This window comes from Equus przewalskii, chromosome 25 (genome assembly GCF_037783145.1).
Source record: "Equus przewalskii isolate Varuska chromosome 25, EquPr2, whole genome shotgun sequence".
NCBI classification, from domain to species: domain Eukaryota; kingdom Metazoa; phylum Chordata; class Mammalia; order Perissodactyla; family Equidae; genus Equus; species Equus przewalskii.
This window is the reverse complement of record NC_091855.1, coordinates 2,534,261-2,553,322: the sequence shown is the minus strand read 5'-3', so window position 1 is coordinate 2,553,322 and position 19,062 is coordinate 2,534,261. Positions and strand designations below refer to the sequence as shown.

The window sequence follows — 19,062 nt, the reverse complement described above, 5'->3', positions numbered from 1 at the left end:
CCAGGTTCAAGGTCCAAGGTTCTCTAACTTGCAAGCCTGCATTCTTCAGCACAACACCACACTGCTTCTCATGGCAGAAAGAACTGCCGGCTCAGACTCTTGGCGCTGACACTGAGCACTCAATATCCTAAACCCTGAGCCAGGCCATTGGCTCCTCAAGGTCTCAGGGTCTCAACTGGAAGACAGATACAATGATAATACCTCTTCTACCTACCTCCCAAGGTTGCTGTGGGATCACATGCTGCCTTCATCATCCATCCATCCATTTATCCATCCATTTATCCATCTTCCATCCATCCATCCATCCATCCATCCATCCATCCATCCAATATTTTCTGAGCATCTGCCCTCTGCTGGACATATGTTGGGCACTAGAAGGATGATGATGAAGTTCCACTAAGATGATGTATGGGAAGATGCTTTCTTTTTTTTTATTGAGGTTATGATAGTTTAAAACATTATAAAATTACAGTTGTACATTACTATTTGTCAGTCATCTTACAGGTGTGCCCCTTCGCCCTTTGTGCCCAGCCCCCAACCCCTTACCCCTGGTAATCACTAAATAGATCTCTTTGTCCATGTGTTTATGGGGAGATGCTTCTGAAATGAAAAAATACGAATTGTAACTTTCCTGGAAAAAGAGTTTAAGCTAACTTCCTTATTCATTCGCTCATTCAACAAACACTTAGTGAGTATCTCTATGCATAGGACAATGTGCTAGTCACTAGGGATACAGATGCCAAAAAGAGTATAATAAAAGACAGAGCTGCACAGATGCAAACAGCATCTTCTGTCACTTATTAAGCCCCCCCCTTCCATCACTTAGAAGCACACAGCAGTTAGGAGCCATAAGGCAGTGTTACACTTTGCATGAAGGTGAAGAATTGCTAAAGGAAGTAAAAATATCTTTAGGTGATTTCACTTTCAATTAATTTGCCACAGTATCTCAAAGACTAATGAAAGTTTCTGAGGAAGTGGTAGTGCACCAGGACCAAGATGCCTCTTGAATCCTGGCCCTCCATTTTAGAATGATAGTATAAGGGGAAATACATGAAAGTCAAAAAAGCTCTTCTCTCTTGCTTCTATAGAATATGTGCATATTGTTTCCTTGGATGCAAGTTGGCTATTCCATGAAATCATTTAAAAATCCATGGCTCTGAGTAGCATGAAGATTCCCCATAACTGAATTAGAAATCACCTGCTCAACCACATGGAAAGCATCTCTTTTCCATTTGTGTTTTCCCCAAATGGCTCACAAAGCTTATGGTTTTGGTCTTGTGTGGGTGTTCTGAGGGCAGTCAGGCAAGCATCTGTATAAAAAACCCAAACCAGGATCATTTCACTTTAAATTAAACGCTGGAGGAGTCACAGACTTAAGAGAAATAACCTATTTTTTTTTCTTCAAAGATGTAAGAAAACCATGACGTTTACCTAAACGAGGAGCTGTGCTTCAAGAACGGTTCCCTGAAATGAACACTGACTCACCAGGTCCCCAGTGGGGTGGGGACAGAGTTTTTCATTCCTGAGTCAAGCCCTCAAGAGAACTGGTAGAGAGCAAGACCAGCGTTTTATTGAAAAGTAGATGTTGCTGTTGTTTAGGTGCCCAATTGAGTTGGTCCTGAAGGAATTTTAATGATGGTGCCACATTCCCTATTTATTTTCCTAAAGATTGGCACCTGAGCTAACAACTGTTGCCAATCTTCCTTTTTTTATTTTGCCTTTTCTCCCCAAATCCCCCCAGTACATAGTTGTATATTTTAGTTGTGGGTCCTTCTAGTTGTGACACGTGGGATGCTGCCTCAACATGGCTTGATGAGCCGTTCCATGTCCGAGCACCTTCCTCTTAAATGAAAGGACTCTTGCTTGAGAGACAGGATCCAAAAGAAACTCCAAGGAAGCAAATGTTGGGAGCAAAAAATGACTCCAGAAATCAACTATAATGTCTTCAGAGATATTAGAAAAGATTTTGCACACATGAAACAAGAACAGAATGCAATACAAAAAGGAACATTCAAAGAACAAGAAAGAAATCTAGCAATTTGAAAATATGATAGCAGAGATTGAAATTATATAGTAGGTTTGGAAGATAAAGTAGAATAAAAGGACTGAAAGTAGAACAAAAGGACTGAAAATAGGAGATGAAAAGTTAAAGGAATTAGAGGATCAATAGAGAAGAGCTACTGTGTGATTAAAAGGAGTTCCTGGAAGAGAGAAGACAGAAAATGAGCAAGAGGAAATTATTTTTTAAATTCGAGAAAATTCCCTAGAACTGAAGGGACACACGTTTTTAGAGTAGGAGGGCTAGACTGACGGTAACAGGAGCAGACTGGAGAAGGAAGATAGAAGGCTCCCAAAAGGCTATTTTCAAGAAAAAGAAAGTCCTTCCAGAGAGTACTTTCACTATGACTCATGGGTGGCAATTGTTAGCCCCTTGTTAACATGAGAAAATCAAAGCTGAGCGGTGAAGGCATTTCTCCAGGTCACACAGCTAGTGACCTTAGGGGCTGGGACTCAACCCCATCGGTCTGACTCCAAAGCATGTGCTCAGAACCACAACGTGATATTGCCTGAGATGTTTCTGGACTCTGATTCCGCCATTCAGTGTAATGAGCGACCCTGACAGATCCATGCCCATAGCACATGTACTCGAATTAGCCAGAGTATAACAAAGGAGGGGATGTTGAGAAGCATGAGGTCATTTGCCCCAACTCTCCCTTCAATTCTCGAAACTAGGCCACCTCCATTGCTCTATTTGGAAATTGAATGAAAGTTGCAATCCTGGAGAGTCAGACTCATCTTTGAACTATAGGACTTAAGGAAAAATAAACTTCTTTAGCACCAAAGGAAGATCCCAACTCTGTTCTGTGACGAGCTTAGAGACAAGGACTCCCAGCAGCATCCTCATGACCATCATGGACTCGTTTGAGATAGAAATTATATCAAAGTTCCAACTGGATAGACTTGGCATTGAGATTCTATAGATTCTTTCGGTTGAAGATAAATCTAGGTATCAAGCAGGCTTCTTTTGGAGTTCCAACAGGTCAGCCAAGGATCCGTTCAAATCTTTGCCAATCTGGATGACTCCGGGGGCTGAGTGTAAGCTGACTGATGTAAAAGAGGGAGGGGCAGAGAGGAAAGTAGTTTGTCTGCACCCTTCTCTCCTGAAGTTGGGAGTCTTAAATGAACCAGACTGGTAAACGCTCCTTTCTCTCAGTGCTTGCCCTTTAGGGTGGCAGAGTAGTCTCATAGGGTTAACATCCCCAGAAGTAAACCATTCACCCAATGTGATGAGGTGGAGTTGAAAAAACTGAACTGCAGGCAAAAGCACTCTTCTGGGTCAAGGAGTTTCAGCAGCCCTTTTGCTGGGAGTCACACCAGTTTGAGGATTTGACTCTCAGTGTATAGAGCTTCTTGCTGCTAAGCCATGGCTGGGGCAGCCAAAACTACAAAGCCTCAGTTAAGGAAAGGAATGTATCTTTTTTCTTGACCACTTTGTGGCTCTTTTTCCAGTGTGAAGATCCAAGAAGTAAACATGAAATCCTTTACTTGCTCTATCCTTTAAGAAAAAGCATTTATTTCTTGTGTTGGCTTTTCTACAAAGTTTGTTCTTGCAACTGCAAAAGTATGGAAGGCAGCTCACACCAGATGCGTGGACGTGAATGAGGAGATGGTCTTGAGCATGACCCCAGCATTGAGCTACCCCAGTCGAGTGCTTAAAGAGCTTTTCTATGAGCAACTGCTTCTCCAGTACCCCATAATTAGCCTGCTCTCTGAACTGCATACAGATGGAGTGGCTGGGGAAGAGGAGCAAGAGAATAACTCTAGAGGCAAATAAAACTTCGCAGCTGTCTCTAGCTAGAGAAAGAGAGCAGATCACCAACAGAAAATTCAGGAAAGAACTGTGACCATACAAAACTTGAACTTCTTTTTCACATATCTCATGGATCGAAAAGAAAGCCTTCAAGCAATACATCATTTGCTTGCAAGACATCTACCTTCTCTGAGTGTGGACAAGACTCGCTCCTGAACAACAGTGAGTTATGCAACAAGGCTTACCTTGAATTTAGGATGTGCAGCTCAGATCTAGACATAGGGACAGGCTGGCCTCAATCACACTGTCAGCCTCACACTCAAAGTAGAGACACCCTCAGGAATCAAAAAGTCTCAGACTTTGAAGTGGAGCACACGATGATTTGAGATTCCAGATGAATTTGGAGCTACATTGCCAAAAGTAAACAAATGTACAAATGTGGTCGTTTTTGCCCAAAGATGCCATTACTGTACTTGTAGTGAGCTATGACTTTTAGAATAATACTTACACATAACATTCAGCTGGGATATTAAAATTATCCTGCTAAACCTAGCAGACATGAGTAACAATATCACAGGCACAAAATCATTTCTTGAATAATGATGAACATACGTGAACAATTCCCTGTCTCACAACCTATCTCCCTGAGGCCTAAGGACTACTCCAAAATTCTTCGGCCTTTCCAAGCATCCTGCAGTCTTGAGTCTCCCAAGCACTCCGTGGCTGCAGAGCCAGGCACCGTTCCGGCCCAGCCCTCTCATCCACTCATCTCCTCAGCAAGTCCTCCCTCCAGCTGCCGCAGGTCTCTGGGCAGACTGCACCCTCTGCAGTCAGAACCGCAGCCCAAGGCGGGAATTAGATCCGCCACCTGTGCTGCCCACCCAACGCCACACAATGTGGCTTGTTCAAAACAGCAAACCCGACCCAAAAAAGTCACCTGAAGAATTCCAACTTACTAATCGGAGAAGAGGACTGTTATACACATTGAAAAAAAATCACCCAATGAAATCCTTTAAATATTTGTTATTTTAAAATACTTTATAGATTATTAACTTTGATAGAGAATCTCAGGAACTGAGGACCTTAACTTGATTTTAAGAGTTCCTGCCAATGAAGATTAATTAGAAACCAAGACAATATATATCCCAAATCATAGTTTAGTCCATAGGAAAGTAATCTGATTCAGAAAGAGGTCATTTCAGGCAACTTTTTAAGAATACACCCACTGTATAGACTCCTCTACAGTATATGTTCTCTTCCAAATGCTTCCCCTTGATACCAATGATATATTAGGAGAGTACGCTCAGTTTCTTAGTCCTTGCAACCATCATCCCTTTTCCACTGAGAAAAGCTGAATTTCCAGGCTCTGTAAGAGAGTGCTGGGTGCTGTAGCTATCCATTGACACCACTCAGAGACTACCTCTCAGGAAACTGCAACTGAGGGATACACGCCTAACTTTATTTTGACTTGGGTATAGCTAAAGTTGTTATGTGTGTGTTTTTTAAATCCCAAATGGGTAGTAGCTTTTGAGACAGAGCCCGAAAGCTGCATGACCCTGCTCCAACTATGGAAATGTTTGACTTGATGGCACATGAATGAAACTAGAAACATGCCAAATGTTTATCAGTCTCTTAAAACAAAGAACCTTCAAACAGTCCACTTTTCTTCCAAAAGGATCCCATCATGACGATGCCACAATCACAGAACTAGAGTGGTTTCAGGCAGCCTGCGATCCAGGCTCCAGGCAACCAAAGCCGGTGATCATCTGATTTTCTTTTTGTTCTTTCAGCTCAGAAAGGACAGAGAAGCAACATTTGTAATTGTAACATGCCCTGGAGTTTCACCATCACCAAGATATTTACCTGTAATTTTTGCCAATCTTCTTTCCTTTCTGTATGGCACAGACCAAGGAACGCATGATAGTGCCATTCCTATTAATAAACTTTAAGGTTTCTAAGTGTTCAAATCACCCCTTATTTAGCATTATTATTCCAGGCTAAATTACTCCATCCCTTTTTTTAGGATACCTTTTTACTCTCTCCTCTTCACTAACATCTTCGTATCTTTTTCATTTTACATATTTTTTATTTTAAACAGGTAATACATGGCATTAACATGGTACTAACTTCAAAAGGCAGAGTGAAAAGTAATTCCCCCACAGCCCCTGTCTGCCAAGACTTCCCAGTTCCACGTGACAGGAGGCAGTTACTGGTCTTCACATTCCTTTAAAGATGAGGGGAACCTAAATTGTATCAGATTCTCCGAGTGTGTAGTTAATGGTGAATATAGCAGGAGGATCTCTTCCTGGCTTTGGCAGGTGCCACTTCTCTAAGACGAGCCCAGCACATCAGCTGGCATTTCACCCTCCTCCTCCTGCTCATTCCCATATAATAGCACTGTACACTCATCATCAGTGCTCTCGGAGTCCGAGATTTTTCTACCTTGGAAGTATAGAATGAAAGCACTAAGAATGGTCATTAGGGGGTCATCCAACCCCATGCCTTCATAAAGAAGTAGGAGTCCCTGAGAGTGTAGGATCACACACTGAGTTAGAAGGGCAGTGACTCTCTAATCCATTGTTCTTTTCACCATGGCACCTTATTTTTCTTACAGACATTGCATTCTTGGGACTGGCCGCACTTCCCTGGCCTGCATCTGTGTGCATAGCATCACTTATCTTTATTAAATCCTATTCTGTTACTTAAGGATCATTTTAATAAATGTGAATAACATCCTTACACTTATTATTAATTTAAAAAATTATTCCTGTTAGCAATGGATCCCAAAGAAGCAACCTTAACAAATTTTTACCTTACTCTTTACTCTTCTTTTTTTTCTGGTCTCTTTTAAGGTATTTAGTAAGATTTATCACTGGAACAATCCTTAAGGAGATAGTGGTATTTGTGGAAGGCTGGCTTTTTGTAGAGCTGAGTCAAAGTGTCTTGATTTCAATTTAGCATGTTGGAATAGCTTTGTCTTAGGACTCCCCCAGGAGCCTATTCCACCCTAGTTTACTGTGGAGCCTGGGCTGGTGGAAGAAGCACCTCTCACTACATCAGCACCAACGACAAGTGCAGAAATAACAATAATGAGGGCCATCATTTGTTAAGTGTCTCCTACTAGCAAGCGCTTTATACACATTTCTCATTTAATCCTCACAACAACCCTCACCTTCACTTAACCAACTGCTGGATTGACCAGTACTCTCCACGTCCTTTGACTACTTGCTGATGCCAAAGGCTCATCGACTCCTTAAGGACTGTAATTTACTTGTGCCTTTCTGTACCCATCTGCTGACTTGCAGGTGTACCAAAAGTCTGTTGAATTTGTTCCCAAACCTGTTTATGCCAGTTGTACTTATTATTGTACATATGTAACTTAAAAAAGTATTACAAGAATGAAAATACGAGTTATAAAAAAGTCAACTGCACAAAAACTTTGTTAAACGCTATAGAAATATTCATTGTTTGGCTTAAAAATCTACTGTTGAATTTAATGTGAGCAAGAAAACTATAAGCTAAATTATGAGAAGAAAAAAACCAGAATCTAGAGATTCTGTGCTCTGATTGTTTTTGCAAATCTCTTCAAATTCCTGTTCCATTTTAAAGAAATCACATACAATAATGCATCAAGGGTGTGATTTATGCAGAAAAGACAAAGAGCAGCTCTGTCAGGAACCCTAACCTCAAAAAAAGGGGCATCATGTTGTACAAAAAGTGGCACATGAATGTATGCATTTATGCTTTAAGTTAAAATAATATGTTTAAAGTCGTATGCTTTTTTTTTTTTTTAAACAATTCCCTCCTTTAAACGGCTATTGCGATTAATATATCAACTAGCCACCCTGATCAAGTCAATGAAGAGGCCTTCCACTGAAGCGAATTCCCATTCCATAGATGAGGAAAGGTTTGGAGGTCAAGTAACTTGTCCACAGTCACACAGCTTATTAGTGGAGCTGGAATTTAAAACCAAATCATCTGAATTCAAAGCTATGTTCTTGATCTTGATCAAGACTGCCTCGTCATTTAACACCCCAAACTTGAAGAGCTAAAACGCCACTCAAAGCCTTATAATTTCCTTTTGCATTGCAGTGAAGAAGACTAAAGTATGAAATAATCTGTTATAAATCTTTTAGCTCCATATGGGTTTTGCTGGGCTCTCCTAAAAGGATCATCTCAGCAAGGTTGGCTGTGAAACAAATCTCTAAAGCAAACTCTGTGCTCTCATTGACTCCACTCTCTAATAAAGGCATGGAATTCGTCTATGGAAATGGTCCAAACTTTTGGCGAGGAATGAATATCCCAGAATATGTTCGGAGTTTTAGCCCTTTCTCCAATCCACAAAAATCTTTGATAGCATTTTCCAGATTTTGGAACCCCCTGCCTACTTCATTTCCTCATCTCCATACCTTTCTCTTACTTAACTTATAGCTGAGATTTCCAAATACTATATTTTGCCTAAGAGAATGTTGAGGACTTGGTTAGAGGTAAGGGGATGGCAGGAATGATATTTACAACTTAGAAAATACACTGCAAATTGACAGTAATTATTGCCACTAAGATTTCCCCTCACCTGAAACCACGAAATTCAATGGTTTAATTTGCTTGATATTAAAGATATCAAAGATATATATAAGCTACAATCATGATACATCTTTCTTCAGTGTAACCTGAGTTTGTCCCTGGAAATCTTAAAAGTGAGAAAAGAAAAAAAATAAGTAAATGCAATATTAAAAGTTTTCTCGTCTAATTGTTTGTGGAGCAGACTTTGTTAGAGTATGACTCTAAATCTTGTGAAATAATGGAAATCATAAGACTACAGGGCTCAAAAAGAGTCTTATAGCAGGCCAGCCTGGTGGCGCAGAGGTTAAGTTCGTACATCCCACTTCGGCGGCCTGGGGTTTGCTGGTTCGGATCCTGGGTGTGGACATAGCACTGCTCATTAAGCCATGCTGTGGCAGGCGTCCCACATATAAAGTAGTGGAAGATGGGCATGTATGTTAGCTCAGGGCCAGTCTTTCTCAGCAAAAAGAGGAGGATTGGCAGTAGTCAGCTCAGGGCTAATCTTCCTCAAAAAAAAATTAATTGAAAAAAAAAAAGAGAGTCTTACAGAAGCCATCTTCCTCATCTCCCCCTTCTTCCTCCCCTCTTCCAGGCTAATCCAATTTAAGCTGTTTATTCCAGCCAGAAACCATCCTATTTTTGAAGTATAGTGGAGAATTAGGACACAACTGCCTTTCTCTGTACCTCAACTAGAGTTTAATAACCCTCACTGTCATTAGAGTCTAAAAACATCCTCCTGGTTGGGGATGGATGGCACAGCCTCATGACCCCAGGTGCATGTAGGCCATGGAGGTCTGTGACTTTTCCCAAGCACTGCGATCCTGGACTCACAAAAAATGAGCAGACTTCTTGCTTACTATAGTGATTTTCTGATTGTTCTTCCCTGAGCTCTAGAAAACAAAAGCTAGATGAGGAAAAGCACAGTCCTGTAAAACCTCTGGGCCCTTGAAAAGGGGAGAAGGATTAGGCAGTGGCAATATTGGGTCCTCTGAGATATCACTGAACTATCTTCACAATGCAGGATCGGGAAGGCCAGGGCTACGCTTAAAAAAAGTTTCCCCCAAAGGGGAAGGAAACTGTGGCTAAAAATATTTCATGCCAGCTGTTATAAGTGCTCCTCAAAGGAAGCAAAGCAACTTGAGTTACTTCTTTGAAGAGCAGACAAAGGGTTAAGGAAATAGCATTTTTCGCTTACATGCCAGGTTGGCTAGGTTTTGGGAAAGAAGGAATTTTCCACCAAGAAAGAAAGTCTGTTGGTAAAAGACAAAATAATTCCATGAAAATTTAAAAGGAACTCCAAACGATGCCAGTGGCTCCAAAGGCTTAGGACAGGGATGACCCGCAGCCTGTGAGACGGAATCAGGGTCTCCAGGCCTTGTCCTTCCTGTTCAGTTTCCAAGGGGCCACCGCAAAGACTTCTCTTCCCCTCAGGCCTGCCTAGAGCTGTGCGGTCTCCCTCCATCCCCACAGCATCTGTTTTGCTGGTATTTTTCAGGCTGACTGGAATGAAATTGAAGCAGCTGGTGGCCTCAGAAGACAGTGTGAAGGGCAGAGGGAAAAGGAAGGACTTCTTGAGCCAAGTCCCTCTGGCCTGAAGGAGCTGGCCCTGGCCTAGGGACCAGTGGATGTGGCGGGGTTTCTTCAGCTTAGACTTGGTTTCCTTGGAAAGGGTTTCCTGAAGGAGCCCCTTTCGCTGAGATCCATGTCACCCCGCTCTTCACCTCACCTGCTGAAGTGGTTCTGTTTCAGATGCTGGCTCCCTAGGGCCTAGTAGCCGTCCTTTCCATGAACGGAAGGACGCCCCACCCCTAGGAAGGCCAAGAAACAAGGACCAAAGCCCAAGACATATCTGGGCATAGGGTGCCTCAAGAGTTTTTACTTTTTAACTTTAACTTTTGAAATCATTACAGATTTACAAGAAATTGCAAAGATACTACACAGAGAAGTCTCATGAAGCCATTCCCCCGCTTTCCCCCAGGTGGCATTTTACGTGACTACAGCGCATCATCAAAACGGGGAAACCGACCTGAACATGGTACAGTTAATGAGATGACTGCACTCAGATCTCAGCAGTTTTTGCACACACTAGTATTTTTGGTATGAATTTGCATATAACTCTGTGGCATTTTATCACATATATAAATTCATATAACTATCTCCACAATCAAGATCACAGTATGTTATTAAAAATCTGTTAGTATTAAGACCGAGTTGGTAAAATGTCACAAAAAAAGCAAGAGTAATGATAAATGTCACTATGAGGTTTATGACAGAAAGCTAAACGATCAACATTATCACCAAATATTTAGTGAATTCCCAAGGACATCTTCTTGTTTTGGAAATTCGTTAACTTCATGAACATCTGCCTAGTGAGCCCAGAATTTCTTAAATCCCTACTGTTCAGCAAACCTTGATGGTGAGGTGGCAGACAGGCTTCAGTGCACAGGCCATCTCTCACCGAATGAGAGCAGCTGCCTCGAGCAAGGGGCACGTTGAGGAGCATCTGGAGGCCACATCTGGCCTAGTGGGAGACAGCCATTGTCTAACCAAGACGCTCTGCCATGGGAGAGTGGCAGCTGAATGCATCCCAGGAATTGCCGTCTTCAAAATTTCTGTGACTTTGTGAGCCACACAGGGCTGGGAAAGAGGGATAAGGAAGACACAACCCCTGTCCCCAAGGAGTTTGTAATCAGGAAGGGGAGGCAAACATGCCGACCAAAAGCTGACACAGAATGCTAAGGCTGACACCAAAATACATGGGGCAGTGCAAAGCGAGCACGTTGCGGGCAGGCCTTAGAAGTGTTCTGTGGAGAACACCAATGTTACAGGTGGCTGGTCCACATGGGGGCAAATTCAGCGTCAGAGACAAACAAGGATCTATTAGCTACTAATTGAGTCAATCTCTGAGGACAGGATTAGGAGGGAGAAGCACATAACCTTGGGTTAAGAGCCATACCCTGGAGCCTGACTGCCTGGGTTCAAACCCCAGTTCATCAACTTAGTTGGTCTGTGACATTGGTCAAACTACTTAGCCTCTCTGTGCCTCAGTGTCCTCATCTGTCAAACTGGGATAACAATAACACCCACATCATGGGGTATAGGATTAAACCAGTTAATATTTATGTAAAGGGTTTTGAACAGTACCCAGCATGTAGTAAACACTATGTAGTTGTGTGCTATCACTATTAATTTACTTTTTATGATCTATGGAACCAAAATTTTTTAAATGTATTGTTTTTATCATCAAAAAAATCAATCAAGATTAATAAAAGAAATATTAAGGTTCCAAGCTGTACCATGAGATTGTAGAAGAAGGGAGCAGTTCAAATGGAGCATTTTGGAATAATTTTTGTTACCCAAAGTTTCTGAGTTCTTGCTTCATACTAGGCTAGCAAAGGGCAGTATGTTTTCAAATCCAAATGTAAAGAATGCTAAGAAAAATCAAACATTGCAATGATTTGAATAGAAACAAGTTCCTTTCATTTATAACTGTAGCACACAGTTTTCTTCCATGTCAAAGTCCGCCAGTGAAGAGTAGACAATAGTTAGGAAGGCTGTCATTGACCTCACACAAGGGAATTCTGTGGGCTCTTAAGAAAACCACAAGCAATTTGCTCTTTTTCTGAGTGGTTTACTTTTTCTACAGCCAACTTCAGAGAGGAAGCAAAGCTAGAGATGCTAAGCCAGGTACTAGGCCCCTTCTGTTTGGAATTGCTTGTGATGGCTGAAACAAGCTTGACCAAAACTTGTGTACAGTTTGCGACAGCCAATACCTGTCCTTTCTGGTCCCACAGGCTCATGAAGAATCTGCACATTCTTGACCTCAGTCATTAGACCCCTGAGTAGCCTTAAAGGAGAGCAACGTACTGAAAATACATTCTTCCCTCCCTTTTGAAGCACCTTGAGGCTATCCATACTGTTGCTTAATAGACTTCTCAACTGTCCCAACCCACTCTTCTCTTATCTCATGGAAGAAGAGGCCCAGCTCAAGGTCCTATGAAATCTCACTTGATTTAACTTTCACAATCAATCAAAGGTATTCTTACCTCTGTCTAAATGGATGAAAATAGGTTGATTCCTGTTAGATTAGGACTTAGTTTTTGCCTGCTACTCTTAGCCTCATCCTAAGCCCTTCCTTTAAAAACATGGCTCCATCATCTAATTCTAAATATCATTTTTCTCCATTTCAATGTCAAAATGTCATCTTCTCAAAATCAAAAACATCCAAAATCAAGCTTTTAGTTAGTTTCTCTCCGTATCCTGCCTCTCAGTAACTCAACTTTCTTCATCCCTTAAATGCCTATTATGTGTGAAGCACTCCTGATTTATCTCTAACATCTCTCCTTGATAAATCCAGTGGTTAATTCTTTGTCCTCATCTTATTGGACCCATCAGTAGAATTTTACTCAGTTGATCACTTTTTCCTACTTGAAACCTTTTCTCCATTTGCCTTGCAAGACACACACACACTTAAGTTTTCTCCAATTTCAATGGTTTCGCCCTAGAAACCAGGCTCGGTCCTTGGTCTTCTTTCCTATCAACATCTTTGCCTTGGTGTATTCATTTAGTTTTATGACTTTAAGTACTACCCATGGGCTGGTAACTCCCAAATGTCTATGTCAGATCAGTCCCCTCTCCCAAACTGCATACTCATATATCCAACTGCCTACTGGACATCTCTGATTGTCTACCAGATATGCAAACTCATCATACATGACACTGAACTCCCAATATTACCCTAAAACCTACCAATAAATACTTTCTCCATCTCAACTGATGGCAACACCATGCTTCCAGTTGCATAAGCAAAAAACCTGGAGTCATTCTTGAATTCTTTCTTTCACATTCCTCATTTATTCTGCAGGAAATCCTGTTGGCTGTACTTTCAAAACATATCTAGACTCTGACCACTTCTCCCCCTTCTACTGCAGCCATCCTGGTCCGAGTCATCAGTGTCTTGCCTGGATTAATTTGTCTTTCTGTTTCTGTCCTTGCGCTGGTACAATCTATTCTTAAAGTGATCTCTTTAAAATGTGAGTCAGATCATGTCACTCATCTGCCAAAAATCCTCCAAGGGCTTCCTAGTTTACTGAAAGCAAAAGTCAAAGTCCTCGCAATGGCCTACAATGCCCTGTAGGATCTGTCCCTCCCAATTACCTCTGCCACCTCCCCTACCACTGTCCACCTCACTCACTCCCTTTCAGCCACTGGCCTTCTTGCTTTCCCCCAAACCATCTGGCATTCTTCTACCTTGGGAGCTCTGCTCTGGCTTTTTCTCTGCCTGGGATACTCTTCCCCCAGACCCCCACATGGCTAACCCCTTGACCTCCTTCAAGTTTTTGTTCACACATTACCTTCTCAATGAGGTCTACCCTGACCACCCTATTTAATACCATAACCATCCCACCACCTAGGCCTGATCCTCCTGGCCCTACTGTTTTTCTTATTTCCACGCCACTCATCAATCTCTAACACACTACATAATTGACTCATATACTATAATTTATCTACACTTAAGACTACAAGCTCCAGAGGGAGGGCATCTTTGTCTTGTCCATGGACATATCTGAGTACCCTGAGTAGACTAGGCATCAGAGTAGGTGTCAATAAACATGTTCCAGGTGAATGAATGGACAAATAAATGAATCAACAATGTACATCCAAGTCAACACTGAATCCCAATCCTAATAATTCCACTTAGGAACACTGCTAGGATCCATTCCTTCTGCTCCACATCTGTTTTTGTCCTAATGCTACTTTTGTTACCTCACAACCAAGGCTTTGAAACTCAGAGTCTGCACTCGTCACTTGCTATCCATCTAGTTTGCTCGCAGCAGACCAGTCCCCCTCACGTCACTGCCACTCCCCCCCCCCCCCGCCCCGGGTATTATGCGTGGCCTCCAGAGGGCTCTTGGATCCCTTCCCTCAGTCTACTCTTCTTGCCTTCTCTCACTACCCTTTCCTTTGTGGACCTTACCTTCCTCCCTACTGTCTTCCAACCCTGCCTGCACACTATAACCTCCACCCCTTTGCTCACAATGCATATCCCTCCCTTCAGTGCCCTCCCCTCTCCTGCTCTCTGTATTTCCATCCTAGCTCACTTCCCATTTCCTCTGCAAAAGCTTTCTTGACCCTCCAGTCACAAAGATCTCTCAATTTTGGACATTCACAGTGCTTCCAGTATGGACCCCCGATTCAGGTGACAAAATCCTATATTGCCTCACGGCAGATCTTAGAGGGTTTGTGTGTGGTTTTTTTTTTAACTGTACTTTTATGTAAGTTATGGATTGTTATGTAAAATTTTTGTGGATTAGTCTGGCAAAAAGGAAGATTTAAGTTTTAGTTGTGAGGCTGATTGATATATCTTCTCTCTCCACTTATGTTATAAGCTCCCTGAAAGTGGAGACACTTTCCTTAAGCTCCCTTGTATTTCTCACGGACTCGGACACAGTGCTCAGCCCCCAGTAGGAGGGCAGTAAGTGTTTGCAGGGCAGTTCACTGATTCAGCACCCACACAGAGAGGAGGCCATGAGTGCTAAGGCACAACGACCAAGGGAATAAAATATTACTGGAATAAACCAAGGTTAAAAACAGAAACTGTGCAAGGGAGCGGTCTTCTAGTTAGTTTCTTTTCATAAACTGTCATTAATGTGGCTGATAACATGGAAATGTGAAGACTAGTTGACCTCAGTTCTTAATTTAGAATCATATTGTTTTGCACGGGTATATTTTCTACTTTGTAGGAAGTTCGGTGCAGTAGAAGAGGTCCTGAAGCCTTAATCCAACCCATTCTCTATTGCAATGAAATGGCCAAAAGTCACAAGCAGATTCAAGCCCTTCCCCACCCCCTCTGACCACTCTGCATGGCCCAGGCTCAGGAAAGGTGCTTTTATCAAGTGAGCATCAGAAGATGCAAATGAGGGCACAGTCCATATTAGCACTGTGCTCCTCACTGTCTTGCCAGTCTCTCTCACTTATTCGCTTAGCAGACACTGACTGAGTGCTTGCTGTTGCCAGTTCTGGCCAAGGCTGGCCATTTACAGACATGATCTCATGTTCACCACAGGCCTGGAAGGTAGATATCGTGAATGTTCCCATCTTACAAGTGGGGACCTTGCTCAGAGAGGTTAAGTAACTTGGCCGAGCTGTAGTCAGCAAATTGTAGATCTGAGATTTGGACCTAGGAGGTTGACACCAAAGTCCTTGTTCTTTCCACTTTGTCAAGCTGCTTCCTAGGTGCTCAGGATACATTTGATAGAGACACAAATGAATGAATGCCCCAAAGGTTTGCAGTTTTGACAAATATAATTCAACCACCATAGACAATGCAAAGGACTAAAGCAATGGCATTAATCTTTTGTTAGAGAGATATTATTGAAATACAAGTGTTGACATGGCCTTAGTGTTTGAATGAAACTTTCTGGAGGAGAGATCCAGACTCTTAGACTGAGCTCTTCTTTGCTGATGCTCTGAAACAGGGCTCCAGTCCCTTTCTTCTTCCTGAAACATGTCATCTAGTTATCTTATTAAACCTTCGAGTCCTCTTCTGTCCAAGTACTGCACAGAGACCCAAAGATCTGGGCGCCATTGCAGCCACCTCAGCATTTCCTCCCCTCTGTTGGGCTGGGTGGCCTCAGTGAAAAACAGAAGGGCCTGTTGGCTACAATCTGATAGCCATCTTGAATGTACTAATCCTGTCAAGACTGACCCTGAATGAGTAAATCAGTAGAGATGGAAATGTGACGACCCAAGACTAATTTCAAGACAAATGACATAAAACTCAACCTCTAAAAATACAAAAGACCAAGTTGTGAGAGGGCAGGCGGCTGGGAGTTTGAATCTCTCCCAACCATCAAAGAGTTTTGTAACAATCACTAGATTCTGTGGCTGACCCAGGCAACTTGGGCCAAGAAGCTCTGTCATCCCAGCCTGCATGTGTCTGCTTTAATAGTCCCAGCCGTCACTCTCCATCCACACAGGCTAGTGAAACAATTCTCTGGATTACTAGTCTGTGAGAGAGACCGACTGTCACCAGAACCTCTTATACAATAAATTAATGATGCAATAATCACCTAATTCCCAAAATGTGCACTTTATTGATATCTAAATGTAAAAATAGAAAAAAGAATTAAAAATCTCACGTTGTAGATTTATAAATGCAGTATCTTAAGTATTTCCTTGGTTATTCCACTAAGGTACTGTTTCAATTAATGTAGTTATAATTCAACACACCTCTACGTATTTGAGAAAGCCATTTAAAAAGTCCCATTCACCAAAAGATCCAAATGAAGGTAGAGGCCAAGAAGCTGTCACTGCCAATTCTTAATACTCTCATATTTAATTGGGAGTTCCTGCATGTTGACAGGCACATAAGATCTAACCACAAAAGCTTTCCCCCAAGAAAGTTATCTTGGCACTGGCACTGTATTCACAGACACATGCAAACTAGCATCAAGGAATTCTGTTTACCGATGGGCCACCCTCCCACATTGCCATTTTATAGAAGCACCAATGGCATGTTTGTCCCTTTGCTCAGCCCAAGTAGGGAGCCACAGAGAGGAGTCCCAGCTGTAGGCAGCGTACTTTGCTTTAGTGATCAAAAGAGCAGAAGGCTGGCCTCTGCTTTCCTTTCCCCCAAAGCAGTTCCTCACCTGCCTCTCCTAAAGGGTTAGACTGAGCGAGATGGCCCCCACATTCACCCCAGGCCACAGTACAGAGCAGCATTCTCAGTTAGCAAACCTGTTCCCCTGGTCAGGAGGAAAGTGCCCCCAACAGCTGGGGATTAAAACAGGAAATGCAAGGGAGGGAACATTCCAGGGTGAAATTAATACAAAAAAAAAAGAAAAATAGAAAAAAAAAGAAAGTGCACAGAGCCCATGAGGCTGTCTGGTTAACCCTGGATTAGAATCAAGTCCAGAGGATCACACACCACTCAGTGCTGGGCAAATCCACAACCCTGGGGAGAGACGGGGCCGGGGCAGTTCTCTCTCCTTCTCTCACCACTTATTCTCTCTTATTTTATTTTATATTTTTTGGTCTATTTGTAACCCAAATTTGGACCGGTCATTTTATCTGCCCAGCATTTTCATCCTTCCAGAGTCAAAGGAGCAACAAGGATGGGGTCCAAAGACCCCTTTCCCACCGCCAATCCCGGTCAGCCCTTCTCTCCCAGGGTTACGGGGTGCTCGGAGCAGACATTCCCAGTGGGACATGCCACACACAGCAAGTCGCCAAAGTGGCTGAGCAGAAGGGTTTCCAGGGCACTTACTTGTACTGGTGCTGGTTCCAATGGTGTTGATTGTGGTGGGGACGGATGAGGAGGAATAGAGAGGCACATGGCCATTCTCACATCCCAGGCTTTTGTCCTGCCAGTTGGAGGCGTTGATGCAAATCCCAGAATCTCGAGAGTTCTGCCACCCATTGAGCTTGTCGTCGGAGTTCTGTCTTTGGTGATAGTAGTGTGTCTGCCCATAATCCACAGAGTCTGAGCGGCCTCGGCTCTGGCCGCCAAAGCTGGTCGACGTGCGGTCCTCCAAGTGATTCAGCCACATGGCTAAAGCACCGCGGTCTTCCAGAGACGTGGCCGGGTGGATCAGAGCATAGGACAGCAGCTGCCTGCTCTCCTCAATGTGCTGGTTGTGCTCAATAGAGTGCGCCAGGATTTTGGGCAGCAGTTTCATATACTCTACTTTAGCGTCGAGGTTTCCTGGCTTCAGCAAAGGCAGGTGAGTTAACAGGAGGGAAATCACTTTATCCTTGGACTCCTGTTGCCATTGGTTAATGATTCCTGAAAAGGAAAATACACAGGCAAATAAGCAAACACACCCACAATGATACGAAACAGCACACTGTGAAGAGAACTCCTGTGGATTAGAGTCCCAATCTATTTACCCCAGCTAAATTTTCTCAAAGTAGCCCACGCGTCAGACGAGATAACCCACCTCAGGGGGTGAGGGGGCAGTGCCCTCAACGAAACACGGAACAAGCATTCTCGGATGTTTGGGTGCTGGATCGAACTCACTCAGGTCACCAGAGAGGGTACAACCATTTTGGTACAAGTTTCCCTTCCTGGAAAAGTCTAGCCACACTCCCAGACAGACGGGGCATGGGAAGAAGAAAATCTCCACCCCTGGCAATCGCCATCCTACCTTCCGTTTCTATGAATTCGACTCCTCTAGGGACCTCGCATAAGTGGAAGCACAGTGTTTGTCCTCACGTGACTGGCTTACTTCACTCAGCACAATGTCTTCAAGTTTCCCCCACGTGAAGATCCATTTTTAACACACTCACAAGGATCCCTTCCTGTTCCCTTCTGACCAAAACACAACTTGTTGCCTTTAGGTAAACATCGGTAAACAACGCACTTTGCTTGACTGGCCTTTGAGAAGTAGCTTGTTCTGGACACTGGTAGTTATCCACAGGACCCAGGCCACAGGAAAGAACACTCCCTTCCAGAAAAGTCATTCCTGATGTCTGGAGACCTCAACTCTGGCCCACTGATGACCCCACAGGGACAGGCAGTCCTACTAGCTTTCATGCGGTATCAGCAGGGTTGAAAAGGGGTTTCTGGAATTTAGCAGAAGGGCTTCACAATTCTAGTAAGGCATAAACATATCAGAACAAGCTCGAGTCCTCTCTGACCATAAGTTACAAACGCATCAGCCACGTACTAGAGGCCTCTCAGGACC

At 43.0% G+C, this 19,062-nt stretch overlaps 1 protein-coding gene across 29 annotated transcripts in view; it reads right to left on the bottom strand.

The window, feature by feature from the left end:
* The window catches only part of SAMD4A (sterile alpha motif domain containing 4A), a 203,428-nt gene that overhangs the window by 66,355 nt on the left and 118,011 nt on the right, over positions 1-19,062 (bottom strand). For all 29 annotated transcript variants that reach the window (XR_011533017.1, XR_011533018.1, XR_011533022.1 and 26 more), the window contains one exon: positions 17,643-18,161. Coding sequence is in view for 23 of the 29 variants with exons in the window: in XM_070594220.1 (XP_070450321.1) it covers positions 17,643-18,161 (519 nt within the window). In the remaining 6 variants the exon portion in view is untranslated. The remainder of the gene's footprint in view (positions 1-17,642; positions 18,162-19,062) is intronic.